Genomic DNA, 20,257 nt, shown 5'->3' on the forward strand with positions numbered 1-20,257 from the left:
CACAGAGTCTTAACCACTGGGCCATCAGGGAAGTCCTCCTTTTTCTTCTTTGTGTGTATTTATTGTAAAATTTCAGATTGTGGTTACCATGAGGTTTTTTTGTTTTGGTTTTGGTTTTCTTTGGCCATGCCGCATGGCTTGTGGGATGTTAGTTCCCTGACCAGGGATCAAACCTGGGCCCTCTGCAGTGGAAGTGCATAGTACTAACTGCTGGACCACCAGTGAATTCCCACCATGAGATTTTGATATAGCAGTCTATACATATACAAGGTTTTTTTAAGTTGTGGGTCTCTTAATTTCAAATGTGTTTCCAATATTCTGCATTTGTACTCTTCTCTTCTCACTGCTGCTGGTTTTGATATCATGTTTGTGTGTGGATGATTTCCTATCTTTTCTGTAGGTTTGCTTTTACCAGTGAACTTTCCTATTTGTAATTTTCTTGTTTCTGGTTGTTGCATTTTGTTTTCCTTCTGGAGAAGTTCCTTTAGTGTTTGTTGTAAAGCTGGTTTGGTTGTGCTGAATTCTCTAGCTTTTGCTTGTCTGTAAAGCTTTTGATTTCTCTGTCAAACCTGAACAAGAGCCTTGCTGGGTAGACTATTCTTGGTTGTAGGTTTTTCCCTTTTACCACTTTAAATATATTGTGCAACTCCCTTCTGGCATGCAGAGTTTCTGCTGAAAAATCAGCTGATAACCTTACAGGAATTCCCCTGTATGTTACTTGTTGTGGTTCCGTTGTTGCTTTTAATATTTTCTTTGTCTTTCATTTTTGTTAATTTGATTAATACGTGTTTCAGTGTGTTCCTCCTTGGGTTAATCCTGTATGGGACTCTTCACGTTTCCTGGACTTGAGTGAATGTTTCCTTTCCCACATTAGGGAATTTTTCAGCTATTACCTCTTCAAATATTTTCTCAGGCCCTTTCTGTCTCTCTTCTCCTTCTGGGACCCCTATGATGCAAATGTTGGTGCATTTAATGTTGTCCTAGAGGTCTCTTAGACTGTCCTCATTTCTTTTCATTCTTTTTCCTTTTCTTTTTTTAAAAAATATTTATTTGGCTGCACTGGGTCTTAGTTGCAGCATGCGGGTTCTTAGTTGCAGCACGTGGGATCTTTGTTGTGGCATGAGGGATCTTTTTAGTTGTGGCATGTGGAGTGTTTTTTTTATTTCAGTTGCAGCACGTGAGATCTTCATTGCTGCATGCGGGGTCTTTAGTTGTGACATGCCAGCTCTTCGTTGCAGCATGCAGGATCTAGTTCCCTGACCAGGGATGGAACCTGGGCCCCCTGCATTGAGAGCATGGAGTCTTAACCACTGGATCACCAAGGGAGTCCCTCATTTTTTTTTTCTTTATTCTGTTCCGTGTCAGTGATTTCCAGTGATATGTCTTCCAGGTCACTTACTTGTTCTTCTGTCTCTTTTTTTCTGCTATTGATTCTCTCTGGTGTATTTTTCATTTCATTTATTTTACTGTTCATCTCTGTTTGTTTTTTAAAGTTTTTAACTCTTTATTAAACATTTCTTGTATCCTCTCAGTCTGTGCCTCCAGTCTTTTTCCAAGATCTTGGATCATCTTTACTATCAGTACTCTGAATTCTTTTTCACGTAGGTTGCCTTTCTCCTCTTCACTTAGTTGTTCTTCTGGGGTTTTATCTTGTTCCTTCGTCTGGAACGTATTTCTCTGCTCTCTCATTTTGTCTGCCTTTCTGTTTTGTTGTCTCTATTCCTCAGGCTTCAGGATCATAATTCTTCTTGGTTCTGGTGTCTGCCTCCTTGTGGGTGAAGTTGGTCCAGGGACTTGTGCAGGCTTCCTGGTGGGAGGGACTTGTGCTTGCCCAGTGGTGGGTGGAGCTGGGTCTTGTCCCTGCGGTGGGTAGGGCCGTCTCAAGTAGCGTGTCGATAGGCGGCTGTTGGCTCAGGTCACCTTTAGGCAGCCTGTCTGCTGATGTGTGGGGCTGTGTTCCCACATTGTTGGTTGTTTGTCCTGAGGTGTCCCAGCAATGGAGCCTGCACTCTTACGGGTGGGGCCAGGTCTCAGGGTGAAAATGGTGACCTCTGGGAGAGCTCATGCTGGCTGGTGAGTATTCCCTGGGCATCAGTGGCCAGTGCTCTTGCCCCCACAGTGAACCACAGCTGCCCTCGCCTCCCCAGGAGACCCTGCAAGACTCAGAGGCAGGTCTGGCCTAAGCTTCTCTGGAGTCACTGCTTTGCCCTGGGTCCCAGTGCATGTGAAAACTTGTATGTGCCTTACAAGAGTGGAGTCTGTTTTCCCCAGTCCTGTGGAGCTCCTGCACTAAAGCCCCTCTAGCCTTCAAAGCAAAATGCTCTGGGGTCTCCTCCTCTTGATGCCCGACCCCCAGGCTAGAGAGCCTGACATGGGGTTCAGAACTCTCACTCCTGTAGGAGAACCTCTGTGATATATTATTTTCCAGTCTGTGGGTCGCCCACCCGGCAGGTATGGGATTTTGATTATATTTTGAAAGTGCCCCTCCTGCTGTCTCGTTGTGGCTTCTTCTTTGTATTTGGGTGTAGAATATCTTGTTTGTTAGGTTCAAGTCTTTGTCAGTGGTTGTTCAGCAGTTAGTTGTCATTTTGGTGTTTTCATGAGACGAGGTGGGCTCAGATTCATTTACCCCGCCATCTTGTTTTCAGCCTCAGCTACTGTTATTTTGAACTTGTATTTTTTTTGATTTGTGGAATTTTTTCCTTTATTTAAATATAGAATCTGACCACTTATACAAGGTACCTAGAATAGTCAAATTCATAGACTCAGAAAGTACATTGGTCGATGCCAGAGGCCGGAGGGTGGGGAGGGGAAATGGGGAATTAGTGTTTAATGGGGATAGAGTTTCAGTTAGGAAGGCGAAGAATTTGGGGTATGGATGATGATGAGAGTTGCTCAACAGTGTGAATGTACTTAGTGCCACTGAAATGTACAGTTAAATATGGTTAAAGTAGTATGTTTTATGTTATGTGATTTTTACCACAATAAAGCAACATAAAAAATGTGGAGTTGTCATCTTAAATGACTAACATATTTACTCTATGTTGAACAATTCTATGAATAGTAACTCATTTAATTCCTACAACAGCCCTGTGGTCTTAATATTATCTACATTTTACAGATGGGGAAATGTAGACACAGGTTAAGTTGTCCAGTCTCCCATAGCTAGCATGTAGCTGGAGAGGTAGAATTTCTCTCCAGACCACTGGCTGCATATAATGCCCATATAACATTAAATAGGAACAAAAATGACCTAAATTCTTACTTATTTTTCAGAACTCTTTCAGTTGCAGGAGAAAGAATCCCAGGTCAAACTGATGTAAACAAAAGAAGGAATTTCATGGTTCAATTAATTGGGCTAATGAAAGGCTTTAGGCATAGCTGGGTTAACTCTGCTTTTCTGTTTGGCCTTGACAAGTTTTTTCTGAAAATAAAAAACACATAGTGGCAAAGGTGTTCCTCAGCTATTCTAGGTTTAAGTAGTCCTTTTGTTTTAAGATTTTGGGAAAGAGAAAGACCTCTCTTCAAGGGTCCATGTTGTTGACCTAAAACAAGTGGACTGCCAGTTATCTCTCCAGCAAAGATGGGTTTATTTGGGATCAGCAGAGAATTGCAGTTCAGGTTTACAGCCATGTTGGGCCACATGCAAGTCTCTACATGGCAAGGGAAGGAGAAGGCTTTTCTAGAGAGAAAAGGAAGTTGGGAGGGCTAAGTAAACAAAATGTCCATGGTTTTCCCTTGGCTGTGGACTTTCAGGAAAAGGAGTTTTTCCTCCTCATGGGCTCTGCTAGGGTTGCAGGACATGAGAGCTCCCCCTTTCTGGTCTCCTGACTGTTTAACTGAGGTTTCTGTTTATTAATTTTTTTCATTGTCATTTCCTGAAAGATTGGCTCTGTTTGGGTTAGGATCTTCACACATGGACCACTTGCTGTATGCAAGGAAACGGGGTTGAAGGGTCATCACATTGGCTATCCTGGGTCATGTGTCTACTCCTGTAGTGGGGGAATGGTAGCCCACTAGACAGAGAAAGTGCACTTCCCAAAAGGGGATGATGCTGGGCTGAAAGGCGCAGAAAATAGAACCATTTTGGCAGCATAGGGGCAACTCTTGCTCTTTGTTTACTTGCCTTTCCCAAGTTAAGATTCTTCTACTCTTAAAAAATAGCACAGTAGGGGCTTTGCTGGTGGCACAGTGGTTAAGAATCTGCCTGCCAATGCAGGGGACATGGGTTCAAGCCCTGGCCCAGGAATATCCCACATGCCACGGAGCAGCTAAGCCCGTGCGCCACAACTACTGAGCCTGCGCACTAGAGCCCATGAGCCACAACTACTGAAGCCTGCGCACCTAGAGCCCGTGCTCCGCAACAAGAGAAGCCACTGCAATGAGAAGCCTGCGCACCGCAACGAAGAGTAGCCCCCGCTCGGTGCAACTAGAGAAAGCCCACGTGCAGCAACGAAGACCAAACGCAGCCAGAAATAAAAATAAAGTAAATAAATTTATGAAAAGAAAATAATCTTACCCTTAAAAATACCCCACAGTTATATTTGAGAAATTATTAAAATTTTGAATAAATATTGTGCAATTAATATAAGGAAAATGAAAGTACTTTGTACAGTGCTGTAATTTATTTTCAATCATATGCTTTGTTATTGATGCTGGAGACTCACCACTAAATTCCTCTCATGTCCTCCAGTTTTCTTAATTGATTCTTTATTTAGAATAGAGACCTCTTAGCAGTCTAATGAAGCCTGTGAACTCCTTAGAATGTTTTCAAATACAGAAAAACAGGATTTCAAATGAAATCATTTACATGGAATAAAGTTAACAAAATACTTTTAAAATTGTAATATAATAATATGTGTTTCTTTTTCTTTTCTCTTTTTTTTTTTTTTCTGGCCACACTGCATGGCATGCAGGATCTTAGTTCCCCAAGCAGGGATTGAACCCAAGCCCCTGCAGTGGAAGCACAGGGTCTTAACCATTGGACTACCAGGGAAGTCCCTTTTTTTTTTTTTTAAATGGTGTGTGTTTCTGTATTAATATGTTAAATAACAGTCTAGTGGCAGGTCTAATAAATATTGTAATTTTGAAGTGGTGATGAATGTAACATTTATTTTGAGATATCTGTAATGGCTGTAGTGTTATATAAATAATTCTGATCACCGGTGCTGCTAATCCACCTGATTTTTTTTTCTTATATTTATAATTTAGGAAATGCTAAATTTCAGTTAGAAGTTAGTGAAAAATCTTCAGTTTGGAGATACCTTGAGAGTCTGTGGACCTCAGGTAGAGAACACCTTGCTTAGGCTCTGTATGGGTAATCAGCCTAGCACTCCAACTTCCTGGTCCCACTTTGCTCTTATTAGTTGCCTCTGATCCCCAGTCTCATGACCTGTATTATGTTTCTTTGACCATCCTTCCTAGAGACAGGCTTAGGGTTTCTGAGAATCATCCACCTGGACTGTCTATTATTGTGCTCTCCCCACTTTGGGGGAGAGTCATCTGTGCTTTCTTGAATCCACTGAAGCCAGATAATTAACCTTGACCCCCTCCAATCTGAATTTCTGGTGGTCATGACTTAACCACTGAGATATATTCCCTCCCACATTTTATTCCTAATAAACATGTATAGTAACTCAGATCCTGACCTCTCTTCTCCTTGTCTTCTCAGATAATGATCAACTTCATTCTACCTCTCAGAGGCACTGGGAAAAATAGTTTCAATAAGAATGAAGAAAACTTGATTGAGAAGAATGGATGCTAACATTTTATGGAGAGGGAAAAAGTTGCCTATGAAACATTGAATTAGATGCTGTTGGGAAGAGAGAGTGTGATAGATAACAAGAGCCCTGGAAGAAATAGCCCCAAATTTTTATTTCGGAAGAGATATTGTGGCAAAAGCACAGTAACTGAACTTGTGATTTCAGTGATCCTTGCTAGGAAGATATATGCAGTACTGTGAATATCACTAAAATTTGCTGGGATAGGCTCATTATTTGAATGGAAATATATGTCTTTGTTCAAAACAATCCAGTGTAAGATTTGTGAGAATGATAGTGGATATCAGGAATATACATATACTTGTTGGGAGCCAAGAGTTTTGGCATTAGAGTGGAAAACATGAATGACAAAAGGAGAAAAAAGTAGAAGAGATCTATGGATCATGCTATAGATAATTTGGTAAGAAGGAGAATAAGGTTGTTGCTCCCCTAGTGCAGATTACAAAAGTGGCACAGAACTGTAATATTAACAGCCAAGGAGTTATTTGCTTGGACATATTGAAAGATAATTGGAGTCCAGCACTAGCTGTTTCTGAAGTCGTTTCTATCTGCTCACTTCTTACAGACTGTAATCCTGCCGACCCCTTGGTGGCAAGTATTGCCTCTCAGTATATGACCAACAGAGCAGAACATGACAGAATGGCCAGACAGTGGGCCAAGAGATACACCACATAAATTGGGTTTTCACAACTCTTTTTAAAAAAATATTTATTTATTTAGGCTGTGCTGGGTCTTACTTGCGTCACTTAGGATCTTTGTTGCGGCATGCAGGATCTTTAGTTGCAGCATGCGGACTCTTAGTTGTGACATGCAGGATCTTTTAGTTGCAGCATGTGGACTTCATAGTTGTGGCATGCGAACTTTTAGTTGTGGCATGCATGCAGGATGTAGTTCCCTGACCAGGGTTTGAACTGGGGTCCCCTGCATTGGGAGCATAGAGTCTTACCCACTGGACCATGAGGGAAGTCCCGGTTTTCACAACTCTACGTTATTTGTCTGTCACAGAGCTGCTTATGATTTTGAAGGGGTGGGGGAGGGTGGGAGTTGGTAAAGAGTAGAGTATTTCTATAACATATTATTCAGTGTTATTTCCTAAGATTTTGTTGTAATTTAAGGTATCTTGCTACAGCAGATAGAATTGGTAATAACAACTATTAAAACTATCATTAATTCTGCAATATTAGCTGAAATGCAGTACAGAGAAGATAGACATTTGGGTTCAGTTTCTTGTCTGTAAATTTAAAACAGCTTGATTTTGTACAGGTTACCCACATGGCCTTTTACGTAAAGTCTTTCCAAGACTACACAGTTATTTTAAAAAATTGGAACTAGTTTTCCCTTCTTGGAAGGGAATATTGATATTTAACAGCTTTTTTTTGGCCAGCTCCATGCGGCATGTGGGATCTTAGTTCCCTGACCAGGGATCGAACCTGTGCCCCCTGCAGTGGAAGTGCAGAGTATTAACCACCGGACCGCCAGGGAAGTCCCACTACTTAACCGCTTTTAGAGACTCTCATCTCATATATTAAAATGGACACGTGGCTATAAGACACCATATAGGAAATGAGTATTAATGTATTTTATTTTATATGCAAATCTACTTTATTGTGAAAAGATAGAGGTTTGAATCAGGACTTGTGAAAACCTGTAGTAAAATACCTTAAGCTGTTAACTGTAAGGCGTGGAATAGGAGTCGCTCACTGGATTGGTTCTGTGTCGTCGACTACTTAAGTCTGCATTTGTTACTGTGCTAATAAACAAATATTAAAACAAACAAAAAAGTGGCACAAAAATAAGGGTTGTGATCGAAGATTTCAACTATCTTAAGTTCTACTAGAGGCCCATTCCTTTCTAGGGACAAGATCTGATTTTTTTTTTCCTGACCATTTAAATTCCTTGGAAGAAACAAAATGAGAGGAAAGATTACTTTGGTTTGAAATCTCATTAACAAGGAGGAAGAAACAGATGAAGTAGAAGATCCTGAAATATTGTGGGAAAAGAAACTACTGTTTTTTTTAAATTAATTAATTAATTTTTGGCTGTGTTGGGTCTTCGTTGCTGCACGCGGGCTTTCTCTAGTTGCGGCGAGCGGGGGCTACTCTTCATTGCAGTCACATGTTTCTCATTGTGGTGGCTTCTTTTGTTTCAGAGCACAGGCTCTAGGCATGCAGGCTTCAGTAGTTGTGGCACAGGGGCTCAGTAGTTGTGGCTCCCAGGATCTAGAGCACAGGCTCAGTAGTTGTCGTGCACAGGCTTAGTTGCTCCGCGGCATGTGGGATCTTCCTGGCCCAGGGCTCAAACCCGGTCCCCTGCATTGGCAGGTGGATTCTTAACCACTGCGCCACCAGGGTATCCCAAAACTCTAGTATTTTTGAGAGTCTCCCTAAACAAGTAAAATGTTGAATATAATCAAACTGCTTCCTTGGGTATCAGGAAAGTATATTTTGAAAAATGGAGAATTACCATACTTTTCAGATTCAGTGTCCCAGTTAAAGCTGAATCGAAGTTATATGAAACCTAAAATTTGGGGAATTAAATTTCAGATTATTTTTTAAATTGTAGTAAAATACAGATAATATAAAACCATCTTTTTTTTTTTTGGTTTGTTTTTTGTTTTGGTTGCTCTGGGTCTTAGTTGTGGCATGCATGTGGGATCTAGTTCCCTGACCAGAGATGGAACCTGGGCCCCCTGCATTGAGAGTGCGGAGTCTTATCCACTGCGCTACCAGGGAAGTCCAAAATATACCATCTTAACCATTTTTAAATGTACAGTTTAGTGGTGTTAAGTACGTTCATATTATTGGTCAACCATCAGCACCATCTGTCTCCAGAGCTCTCTTAATTTTGCAAAACTGAAACTGTCACCATTAAACAACTCCTTATTTCCCCCTCGCTGCAGCCACTGGCAGCCACCATTCTGCTTTCTCTCTGAAGTTGACTATTCTAGGTCCCTCTTTTAAATGGAATCATACAATATTTGTCCTTTTCTTTTTTTGAACCATGCCAGGTGGCTTGTGGGATCTTAGTTCCCCGACTGGGGATTGAACCTGGACCCTTGACAGTGAAAGTGTGGAGTCCTAACCACTGGGCCACCAGGGAATTCCCCAATATTTGTCCTTTTGTGACTGGCTTATTTCACTTAGCATAATATTTTTGAGATTCATTCACGTATCATGCGGCAGAATTCCCTTCATTTTTAAGGCTGAATGATCCATTGTGTGTATATACTGCATTTGGTTTATCCATTCATCCATCAATGGACATTTGAGTTGTTCCCACCTTTTGGCTGTTACGAATAATCCTGCTGTGAACGTGGGTGTGCAAATGTCTGCTAGAGTCCCTCCTTTCAATTGTTCTCAGATTATTTTATTTGAGGAATTATGTAGTATCTCATCATTAAGACCATACAGGAAACAGTTTAGATTTTAAAAACAAATTAAGAAAAAAATCAATAAACCAATAGGAAATGGACAAAAGATTCTGAACAGGCAGTTCACAGAAAAGGAGATCAAAATGAACAGATGCTTAGCTTCCCTCATAAAAGGAAATGCAAATAAAATACGTATTTCACTTATCAGACTGACAGGTAAATAAAAGTGTGTTAATATTCTGTGAAGGGCAAGGTTGTGATGATACGGGGGCTTATACACAGCTAATGGAATTGTAAATTGGTTCAGCCACTAGAAAGGGGCATTTGTCATTACTCATCAAAATTAGAAATGCATGTACCCTTTGACTTAGCAATGCCCATTTTGAGAATGTTTACTACAGATATTTTTGCACAAGTGTAAAAGATAAATGTGCAGGATTAATCCTTGCAGTATTTTTGGCAGTTGAAAAAACTTGGGAGTAACCTAAATGTCAATCAGTTTGAGGACTAGTTATATAAATTGTATGTCTATACAAGTCCTATGCAGCCATAAAATATTTAAAAGCTCCTGACATGGCTGTGGATAAATTTCTAGCATGTATTATTGAATGCAGATATAAGGAGTAGAATCACATATATAGTATGCCGTCATTTGTGTAAAGAAAGAAAAGAATGTTTTGCTTGTATAGGCATAAAATATGTATGGAAGTATCTATAAGATACGAATAAAGCTGTTGTCAGTGGGAAGGGAGAATGACTGGCTGGAGTGGAAGGGAGACTTTCAGTGTGTTCCTTTTTGTACTTTTAAGTATCATCCATTCAAAAATTAGGTGAAAAAGATATGCATAGAAAAATGCAAAGGGGATTACTAAAAATGGAAAAACAGTCCCAAACCAATGACTTTTAGACCCTTGAACAAACCTCTTAAGAAAATATCAGTAAGGTTGAACCTCAAAATCAACTTGTGAAAAAACGTGAAGACAAGAAAAAATCCTTTAGAATTGATTTAGACTAAAAAGTAGTGTAAGAAGGCCTACTCCTTGGGTATAGTAATAGATTTCTTTCTTTTCTTTCCTTCTTTTGTTCCTTCCCTTCCTTCCTTCTTTTTGTTTTTTTAAAATAAATTTATATATTTTATTTATTTATTTTTGGCTGCATTGGGTCTTCGTTGCTGCGCACGGGCCCCCTCCAGCTGCGGGGAGCAGAGGCCACCCTTCCCCACGGTGGCCTCTCCTGTTGCAGAGCACAGGCTGTAGGCGCATGGGCCTCAGCAGTCGCAGCAAGTGGGCTCTAGAGCGCAGGCTCAGCAGCTGTGGCGCACGGGCCTAGTTGCTCCACAGCACGTTGGACCCTCCCAGACCAGGGCTGGAACCTGTGTCCCCTGCATTGGCAGGTGGATTCCCAACCATTGTGCCACCAGGGAAGCCCCCTCTTTCTTTTCTTTTTTTCGTCTTTTAGTAATATATTTGTTTTAACTTTAAATCCTAAACATTTTTAAACATAAAAAAGAGAAAAATAAATACTCCTCCTTATGTTTGGGGGTTATGTTCCAAGACCCCTGGTGGATCCCTGAAACTGCAGATAGTACCAAACCCTTATTATTCTCTGTTTTTTCCCTAAACTTTATAAATTAGGCACAGTAAGAGATTAACAATAACTAATAATAAAATAGAACAATTATAATCATATAAAAGTAATAAAAGTTATGTGAATGTGGTTTTTGTCTTAAAGTATCATACTGTACAAATTCAGTCCCTTTTCCAGTTATGCATGTGGCCATAACTTTTGCAGTTTGAGGTATGACAGCAAAACTAGTGTGAATTTCTATTTCTTTCTTCACAATTTCACGGATAGGTTTTTTTCTTACTGTAGATCTTAGCAACCTCAGCATATGATTTTATTTTCTTTCCTTATTAAGTGGAGAACTTTCACCTCTTCACGTAAAGGAAGCACTTTATGGCTTCTCTTTGGCATATCTGAATTGCCAGCATCATTACTCATGTGCTTTAGGGCCTTATTTAAGTAAAATAAGGGTCACTTGAACACAGGCACTGCAATACCTCGACAGTTGATTTGATAACCAGATGGCTACTAAGTGACCAGCGGGCAAGCCAGGGGAATTCGATGAGAACAGTGCATTATTCCTCCCTCTTTTCAAAATCATCCATCTTTTCCTCCTCATTAATAGAAAAAAACAAAAATCACTTGTTCCAAAAACATTCATACAACTCAGAGGTGTATAAGCTAATAAGTGAAAGTATTCCTTATCTTAGCCCATTCCTCCTCTGTTTGATTGACAAGAGTATATCTCCTGGCTGACTGTATTTAGATTTCAGTGAAACATTTCACAAAGTTCATGACATTCTTGGATGTGAGCTGGATAGGCTTGTAACTGAAAAGTTTTACCCGTGGGTCTTTGGTCAGTGTCTTACATTCTTTTTTTGTCTTTGTTTTTACAAAAATTGCACAGCACACAGCTGGGAGAGATAATATGTTGGATTATCGAATGTTTAATGTATGTAAATGTAAAGTCCTAAATTTATAATAATATAATGTATTAACTTCTACCTCAAACATTAGATACGCAAGTACAGGATAGAGAAGACCTGATTTGAAAGCTCTTGATGAGAATTCCTAGGACTTTGTAGAAAGAATTAAACAAGTAGATTTTGTCTTGGTGTCAGTGTCAGTAATTAACTTTTTTTTGATGGACAATGTGGTCATGGCTTTCTAGACTCTTAAACGTATTTATTTACTTGGAATAATTGTCTCAAGAATTTTTCCTAAGGAAATACTTCAAAGACATAATAATTTAAAAATGAAAGATGTTTTCAGCTGTTTTCTTTGGGATAGTAAACAATGAAAACATAACAATAGAGAAAAGATTCAGTTGTGGTATCTACATGTCAAGATTCAAGTGATTAATGTGATTCTGTGGCTGTATAAAAAAATGTTTACAGAATGTTAAAAGAAGTAGAACAGAAATTATATATCTCTATTGTAATAAAATTCTATTTACATGTTAATGAGATTTGAAAGGGCATTTAAAACTTTTGAAAACTTTTTTAGGGTAATGTAATTATAGTGAAATTTAAACATTTTAATTTTATGATCAGAAAGTGATAGTAACTCAGAAATGGCTACAGAGTTTATTTCATTGTAATCTTAATAGCAAGCAACAGTCTTTCCCATGAAAAGGGGGAAAAGTGAAATGTAATATTAGGCTACATTATTAGATGTGTGATGTTCAGACCGCTGAACCCACACACAGGTCAAGTCACATTTGGAACCTGGTTTTCAGTTTTAGGTATTGTATTTTAAGAAAAAAATCAGTAAATGAATTATGGAGGAGAACTTGGAATTCACATGAGGGTGGAGCTGGGAATGTTTACCCTGGGAAAGGGTTTAGGAGATGGGGACAGGAAGAGGAGAGAGGAGAAATAATAATATAATAGTGGCCTTCAAATATATATATATTTTTTTGCAGTATGCGGGCCTCCCACCGCTGCGGCCTCTCCCGTCGCGGAGCACAGGCTCCCGACGCGCAGGCGCAGCAGCCATGGCCCACGGGCCCAGCTGCTCCGCGGCACGCGGTATCCTCCCAGACTGGGGCACGAACCCACGTCCCCCCCATCGACAGGCGGACTCTCAACCACTGCGCCACCAGGGAAGCCCGTGGCCTTCAAATATTTAAATGTCAGCTGGAAAAGGGAATAGTTTGATTCTCTATAGCTGCAGAGGGCAGTACCAAAATCAGTAGGTGGAAATGATAGGTAGGGTGGTATATTTCTTCTCTTTTTAAAGAACTATTATTCAGCAAGCAGAGTCACTTGAAAATTAAATGAGCTGTCTCCATTAATTAGTGAACATGTATTGGGTTGGCCAAAAAGTTCGTTTGGTTTTTTTCTGTATGATTGCTCTAGTAGCACTTAGTTTTTAACTTCATTCGAAACAATTTTGTTAGATTAGTATGTGACAGCTGTCTCATCAGTGTGCATTTAAAAAAAGACATAAATATTGGTGAATTTTTGTGTTTGTCCATTTTAATATTGAAGATGGAAGAAAAAAAGCAACATTTTCAGCATATTATGGTTTATTATTTCAAGAAAGGTAAAAATGCAACCGAAACACACAAAAAGATTTGTGCAGTGTATGGAGAAGGTGCTGTGACTGATTGAATTTGTTAAAAGTGATTTGCGAAGTTTTGTGCTGGAGATTTCTCATTGAACGATGCTCCACGGTCAGGTAGACCAGTTGAAGTTGATAGCAATCAAATCGAGACATTAATTGAGAACAATCAACATTATACCATGCGGGAGATAGCCGACATACTCAAAATAAACCAAATCAAGCATTGAAGATCATTTGCACCAGCTTGGTTACATTAATCTCTTTGATGTTTGGCCTCTACGTAAGTTAAGCGAAAAAAACCTTGACCGTATTTCTGCATGCGATTCTCTACTTAAATGTTATGAAAACGTTCCACTTTTAAAACAGATTATGACAGGCTATGAAAAGTGGATACTGTACAACAACGTGGAATGGAAGAGATCATGGGGCAATTGAAATTGACCACCACCAACCACACCAAAGACTGGCCTTCATCCAAAGAAGATGACGTTGTGTATATGCTGGGATTGGAAGGGAGTCCTCTATTATGAGCTCTTTCCGGAAAACCAAGCGATTAATTCCAACAAGTACTGCTCCCAGTTAGACCAACTGGAAGCAGCACTGGACGAAAACCATCTAGAATTAGTCAGCAGAGAAGGCATCATCTTCCATCAGAATAACATAAGACTGCATGTTTCTTTGATGACCAGGCAAAAACTGTTCCAGCTTGGCTGGGAAGTTCTGATTCATCCGCCATATTCACCAGTCATTGTACCTTTGGATTTCCATTTATTTAGGTCTTTACAAAATTATGTTAATGGAAAAAATTTCAATTCCCTGGAAGACTGTAAAAGGCACCTGGAACAGTTCTTTTCTCAAAAAGATAAAAAGCTTTGGGAAGATGGAATTATGAAGTTGCCTGGAAAATGGCAGAACGTAGTGGAACAAAAAGGGTGAATATGTTGTTCAGTAAAGTTCTTGGTGAAAATGAGAATTGTCTTTTATTTTTACTTAAAAACTGAAGGCACTTTTTGGCCAACCCAATATATTTAAATAAAAGGCTTAACCAAGGCTCACTTGGCACCTGGATGCACCTAACCAAGGAACAGTGACATGCCAGTCATAACTAAGTGAGCACCTGACTTCAGGACAGTTTGACTAGACACTAACTGAGAGGGAGGGCTTGGGTTAGGGGTGATCGAAGTGGCGGTGTTAGCAACAGGCCATGGAGGTCCAGGGTGGACCAGTAACTGGCATCAAGTGGGTCTAACCAAAGAATATAGGGGGCTTCCCTGGTGGCGCAGTGGTTGAGAGTCCGCCTGCCGATGCAGGGGACGCGGGTTCATGCCCCGGTCCGGGAAGATCCCACATGCCGCGGAGCAGCTGGGCCTGTGAGAGAGGCCCGCGTACCGCAAAAAAAAAAAAAAAAAGAATATAGGGACTTATTGGGTGACTGGCCAGAGGGAGAGAGAACCAAGGCATAGGTCACCAAGACAAGGATCGTTTCTGGACCCTCACAGAAGATCACAGTATCAAGAAACAATTATTAGAAGGGTTAAGAGACTAGACAGGATCATCAAAAATACATGATGCAAGGCCTTCCCTGGCAGTCCAGTGGTTAGGACTCCATGCTTTCACTGCCAAGGGCCCAGGTTCAGTCCCTGTTTGGGGAACTAAAATCACAAGCCGTGCAGCAGGGCCAAAAAACCCCCAACAAAACAAAAACATGATGCAGAGCCAACTAATTACTGACCTTAGATACCTTCTACCTAATGATCTCAGGTCCTGTGGGCGCGACATAGAGATGGGAATGAAAAGAATTGTTACTGGGCTTCCCTGGTGGCGCAGTGGTTAAGAATTCGCCTGCCAATGCAGGGGACATGGGTTCGAGCCCTGGTCCGAGAAGATCTCACATGCTGCGGAGCAACTAAGCCCATGTGCCGCAACTACTGAGGCTGTGCTCTAGAGCCTGCAAGCCACAACTACTGAAGCCCACGTGCCCTAGAGCCCGTGCTCCGCAACAAGAGAAGCTTCCGCAATGAGAAGCACGAGCACCGCAATGAAGAGTAGACCCCGCTCACCACAACTAGAGAAAGCCTGCAAGCAGCAACAAAGACCCAAGACAGCCAAAGAAAATAAATTTATTAAAAAAAAATAATAGTTACTAGAGATCAAATAGGATCAAGCAGGTGAAGGAACTTTATAATTCATGAATTACTTATGTATGTTAAATGAAAATGAGGATGACTTCCTAATGTCTTCTTTCCTCACTTCTGCCATTTATGCCACTTGGTTTCCTAATCACCAGTTGACCACTGACCCGTTCTTCTCGCCAAGATATTCTCGCTGTGAGCCTGATCTGCAAGGTGGTCCCCTTAGGCCGAGCGCTGGCCCAGAGCTTCACACTGACTGTGGGGCCTGTTTGTGAGTTTCTGGGTTTGGTTAACCCCCATGCACTCTGGTTCATGGAACCAAGATTCGGCCTACTGTTGATACTTTAACTTCTTGTAGGAATGGTGCTCTACAGTGATCTTACCAGTTTTTCTCCTCGGGGGCTAGAACTTCGCCTCTGACCACAGGCTTGTGATTAGGGCCCTACCTACTGACCAGACCTCTTAGCTGCTGACTCCACCTGTGTCTAAGCTTACTAAAACATGGCTTCCTCACACCTGCCTCACCCTCCTATTGACTTTATCATCAACTTGTCTGAACTGTTTTGACTTTTCCCACCAATTTGAGGTTCTGGGCTGATTTCCCTTTTGCTTTTCAACTACCAGGCAAGTTTAGATCTAGATGTTGGCCCCTTCCTGACTGCCCTGTCCTCCCATGTTTATCTTTGTTTGTTTGTTTGTTTCTTTTTGTTGGTGGTGGTGGTTTTGTCCTCCGGTATTTAAACCGTCAAAATTCAGCCCCCCGCCTCCTTTTTTAATTGCGATATTCACCTTATTTTGGTGTTCTAGAACCAAACACACAGTATCTCAGAGGTTTGCCTGTATTTATTTATTTTTTGAAGCAATATTTAAAAAAAAATTTATTTATTTGGCTGCATCAGGTCTTAGTTGCGGCGCGCAGGCTCTTCATTGTGGGGCACGGGCTCTAGAGCGCGTGGGCTCTCTAGTTGTGGTGCGCAGGAACTAGAGTGCACGGGCTTAGTTGCCCTGTAGCATGTTGGATCTTAGTTCCCTGACCAGGGATCAAACCTGCGTCCCCTGCATTGGAAGGCAGATTCTTAACCACTGGACCACCAGGGAAGTCCAAATCAGTATTTTTTTTGATTGAAGCATAGCTGATTTACAATGTTGTGTTAATTTCTTCTGTACAGCAAAGTGATTCAGTTATACATATATATACATTTTTTAAAATATTCTTTTCCATATAGTTTATAATAGTATATTGAATATAGTTCTCTGTGCTATACAAGTAGGACCTTGTTGTTTATCCATCCTATATATAAAACCTTAAATCTGCTAACCCCAGCCTCCCACTCCATCCCTCCCTCAACTCCCTTCACCTTGGCAGCCACCAGTCTGTTCTCTATGTCCCTGATTCTGTTTCATAGATAGGTTCATTTGTGTCATATTTTAGATTCCACATATAGGTGATATCATATGGTATTTATCTTTCTCTTTCTGACTTCACTTAGTATGATAATCCCTACTTGCATCCATGTTGCTGCAGATGATATTATTTCGTTCTTTTGTATGGCTGAGTAATATTCCATTGTATATATGTACCACATCTTCTTTATCCATTCCTCTGTTGATGGACATTTAGGTTGTTTCCATGTCTCGGCTATTGTAAATAGTGCTGCTATGAACATAGGGGTGCATGTCTTTTTGAATTATAGTTTTGTCTGGATATATGCCTAGGAGTCGAGTTGCTGGATCATATGATAATTCTATTTTTAGTTTTCTGAGGAACCTCCATACTGTTTTCCACAGTGGCTGTATCAACTTACATTCCCACCAACAGTGTAGGAGGGTTCCTTTTTCTCCACACCCTCTCCAGCATTTGTCATTTGTAGACTTTTTAATGATGGCCATTCTGACCCATGTTAAATAGTACATTGTAGTTTTGATTTGCATTTCTCTAATAATTAGCAACTTTGAGCATCTTTTCATGTGCTTATTGGCCATCTGTATTTCTTCTTTGGAGAAATGTCTCTTTATGTCTTCTGCCCATTTTTTCGATTGGGTTGTTTGTTTTTTTGTTGTTGAGCTGTAGGAGCTCTTTGTATATTTTGGAAATTAAGCCCTTGTCAGCCGCATCATTTACAAATATTTTCTCCCATTCTGTAGGTTGTCTTCATTTTGTTTATCGTTTCCTTTGCTGTGCAAAAACTTCTAAGTTTGATTAGGTCCCATTTGTTTATTTTTGCTTTTATTTCTGTTGCATTGGGAGACTAACTTAAAACATTGGTACAATATATGTCAGATAGTGTTTTGCCTGTGATCTCTTCTAGGAGTTTTATGGTGTCATGTCTTAAGTCTTTAAGCCATTTTGAGTTTATTTTTGTGTATGGTGAGAGGGTGTGTTCTAACTTCATTGATTTATTACATGGGGCTGTCCAACTTTCCCAGTACCACTTGCTGAGCCAGAGGAGGAAATGCCAGAAAGGATAAAAGAAAACCAGGTTTTCCTCTGACTTTTTCTTAGGGGTTTCTTCCCTTTCTCTTTTAAATATTATATTTCCCCAGGGTTCTGTCAGTGACTCTCTTTTCCTTTCCACCCTCTTTTCTTTGCACCTAATACACTTTCAGTCTCATCCACTGTCATGGTTATCAGTTATAAAATTGTGCTGATGACTCCCAAAAACACACTTCTAGTGAAAACGTGTCTTTTGAACTAGAGTCCTAAGTCCATCATGACATTCTGTAGGCACCTCAAACAAACTCTCTTCCCTCCCAAGCCTAGACTTCCTATTGTATTCCTCATGTTGGTGTCTGGCACCACCATAAACCTAGACAAAATCTTGTCTTCCTAGTCTTCAATTTTACCATTTCTATCCATTTAATCTCCAGACCCCGTTCTAGCTCTTAACTTTCTCTAAAATCCATACCCTTCTCTCAAGTCTAACTGCCACTGGACTGTAAGCTTCTGAGGCAGGAATCACACACGTAGGGTTTACTGTGTGCGATGTGAGGTCCATGCGTTAGCCAGCATGTGGTCAGTGCTTAGTATGTGTTGAATGAATGGATGGAGGCGAGTGCCTTGGCTCAAGCGGTCATTGTTTTCACCCAAATTACAGCAGTATTTCCCTAACTGGCCACTCTGCTTTTAACTTCCTTTCAGTGTATTGTCTATACTGCCACTGGTGTGATACGTCTAAAATACAGGAAAATCTGTAAATAATTTAATGTGTATTTCTGTGAAATATAAAGTCTTACAAAAAGTCCTAACCTTGGGCTTCCCTGGTGGCGCAGTGGTTGAGAGTCCACCTGCTGATGCAGGGGACACGGGTTCATGTCCCGGTCTGGGAAGATCCCACATGCCGTGGAGCGGCTGGGCCCGTGAGCCATGGCCACTGAGCCTGCGTGTCCGGAGCCTGTGCTCCGCAACGGGAGAGGCCACAGCAGTGAGAGGCCCGCGTATCGCAAAAAAAAAAAAAAAAAAAAGTAACCACTATACCATTACCACAGCTAAAAATTTAACAATTATGCTTTCCCTTTTTTTCCCAAAATAAATGGATTTTGTCTTTGCCTTACGAGAAACAATTATTCTTGAATATCATCAACTATCTAGTCAGCATTCAAATTTTCAGTTTTCTCAAAGTTTATTTTGAAAGTTATTTACAGTTTTTAAGAATTTAGGTTCCAAATGAAGTCTGTACATTGCAGTTGGCTTACATTTCTCTTAAGTTCTTTTAATCTCTTTGTTTTCCTTCCATCTCGCTCTTTTTCATCTGTTGAAGAAACCGACTTGTTGAAGTGGGAGTTGGACCTAGTGATCATTCCTAGATAGATGATACTTTTCTCTTAGGCTCCTTGTTTTTAGGGTTCTGAAATTTTCTTTTTTTGCTGCACCATGCAGCTTGTGGAATCTTAGCTCCCCGACCAGGGATTAAACCTGCGCTCTTGGCAGTGGAAGTGCAGAGTCCTAACCACTGGATCGCAAGGAAATTCCCTGAATTTTTCATTGTACGCGTTCCTTCCTGCATCTGTGGATTTGTGTTTCTCCTTCCTGGAGAGAGAAATATGCCCATGCTGCCTGTTTCCTTTCCCTTTTCTCTGTAACCTTTATCCCCTCTATCTCTTCTATTCTCTTCTATTCTCTTTATCCCCTTTATCTCTTCTATTCTCCTTCCCTTCCCACCCCCTTCAGTAAATGATAGAATACACAGTCATGTGATGTGAGCTAACTGGAGTTAAGCGAGCTTTCTTAAAAAAGGTTTAAATTATCAAAATATAGTTAGAGAGTAAAGTAAAGTCAAATTCTGAGAGTCTCGTACCTAAACCTTTAGGTTCTTCCCTTCACCAAAATGTGAAGACTGAATTGGGTAGAAGCGTTGACCTCATGAATAGCTACGTAAAGTTAAAAAAAATATTTTTTAAAGAGTTTTACTACGTCCTTGTCAATGTTGTGTTTTCTTCCTAGATCTCCTCATATTTTGGATTCTGGCAATGTTATGATGAATGACACTTTGACATCAGATGTCATTGGTCGGAGAGTTGAAGTTAATGGAGAACATGCAACAGTGCGTTTTTCTGGCGTTGTCCCTCCTATGGCAGGTAATTTATGATTTGTGTGTGTGTGTGTGTGTGTGTGTGTGTGTGTGTGTTTATGTTTATTTTGTAGTTTCTGGGTAGGCTTCTCAGCAGTGCTTTATAACACCAGTTTTGAGGAAACTAACAGCCAAGTTATATATACCTCTGTTATACAGTTGTTTTCTTTCTGTGACAATATCCTGTGATATCCATGGCTTTATTTGATTACACACTTATCTAATTATTCAGTGTTGCTATTTTATATTAAGTCAACCTTAAAATATCTTCTGAGT

The 20,257-nt window shown here is 40.4% G+C and overlaps 1 protein-coding gene across 1 annotated transcript in view; it reads left to right on the forward strand.

The window, feature by feature from the left end:
• The window catches only part of TBCE (tubulin folding cofactor E), a 111,004-nt gene that overhangs the window by 13,642 nt on the left and 77,105 nt on the right, over positions 1-20,257 (forward strand). The window contains exon 2 of the mRNA XM_082673915.1: positions 19,855-19,988. Coding sequence (XP_082530041.1) covers positions 19,886-19,988 — 103 coding nt within the window. The 5' untranslated portion in view covers positions 19,855-19,885. The remainder of the gene's footprint in view (positions 1-19,854; positions 19,989-20,257) is intronic.

Source organism: Grampus griseus (genome assembly GCF_964374135.1).
Source record: "Grampus griseus genome assembly, chromosome: 16".
Taxonomy (NCBI): Eukaryota; Metazoa; Chordata; class Mammalia; order Artiodactyla; family Delphinidae; genus Grampus; species Grampus griseus.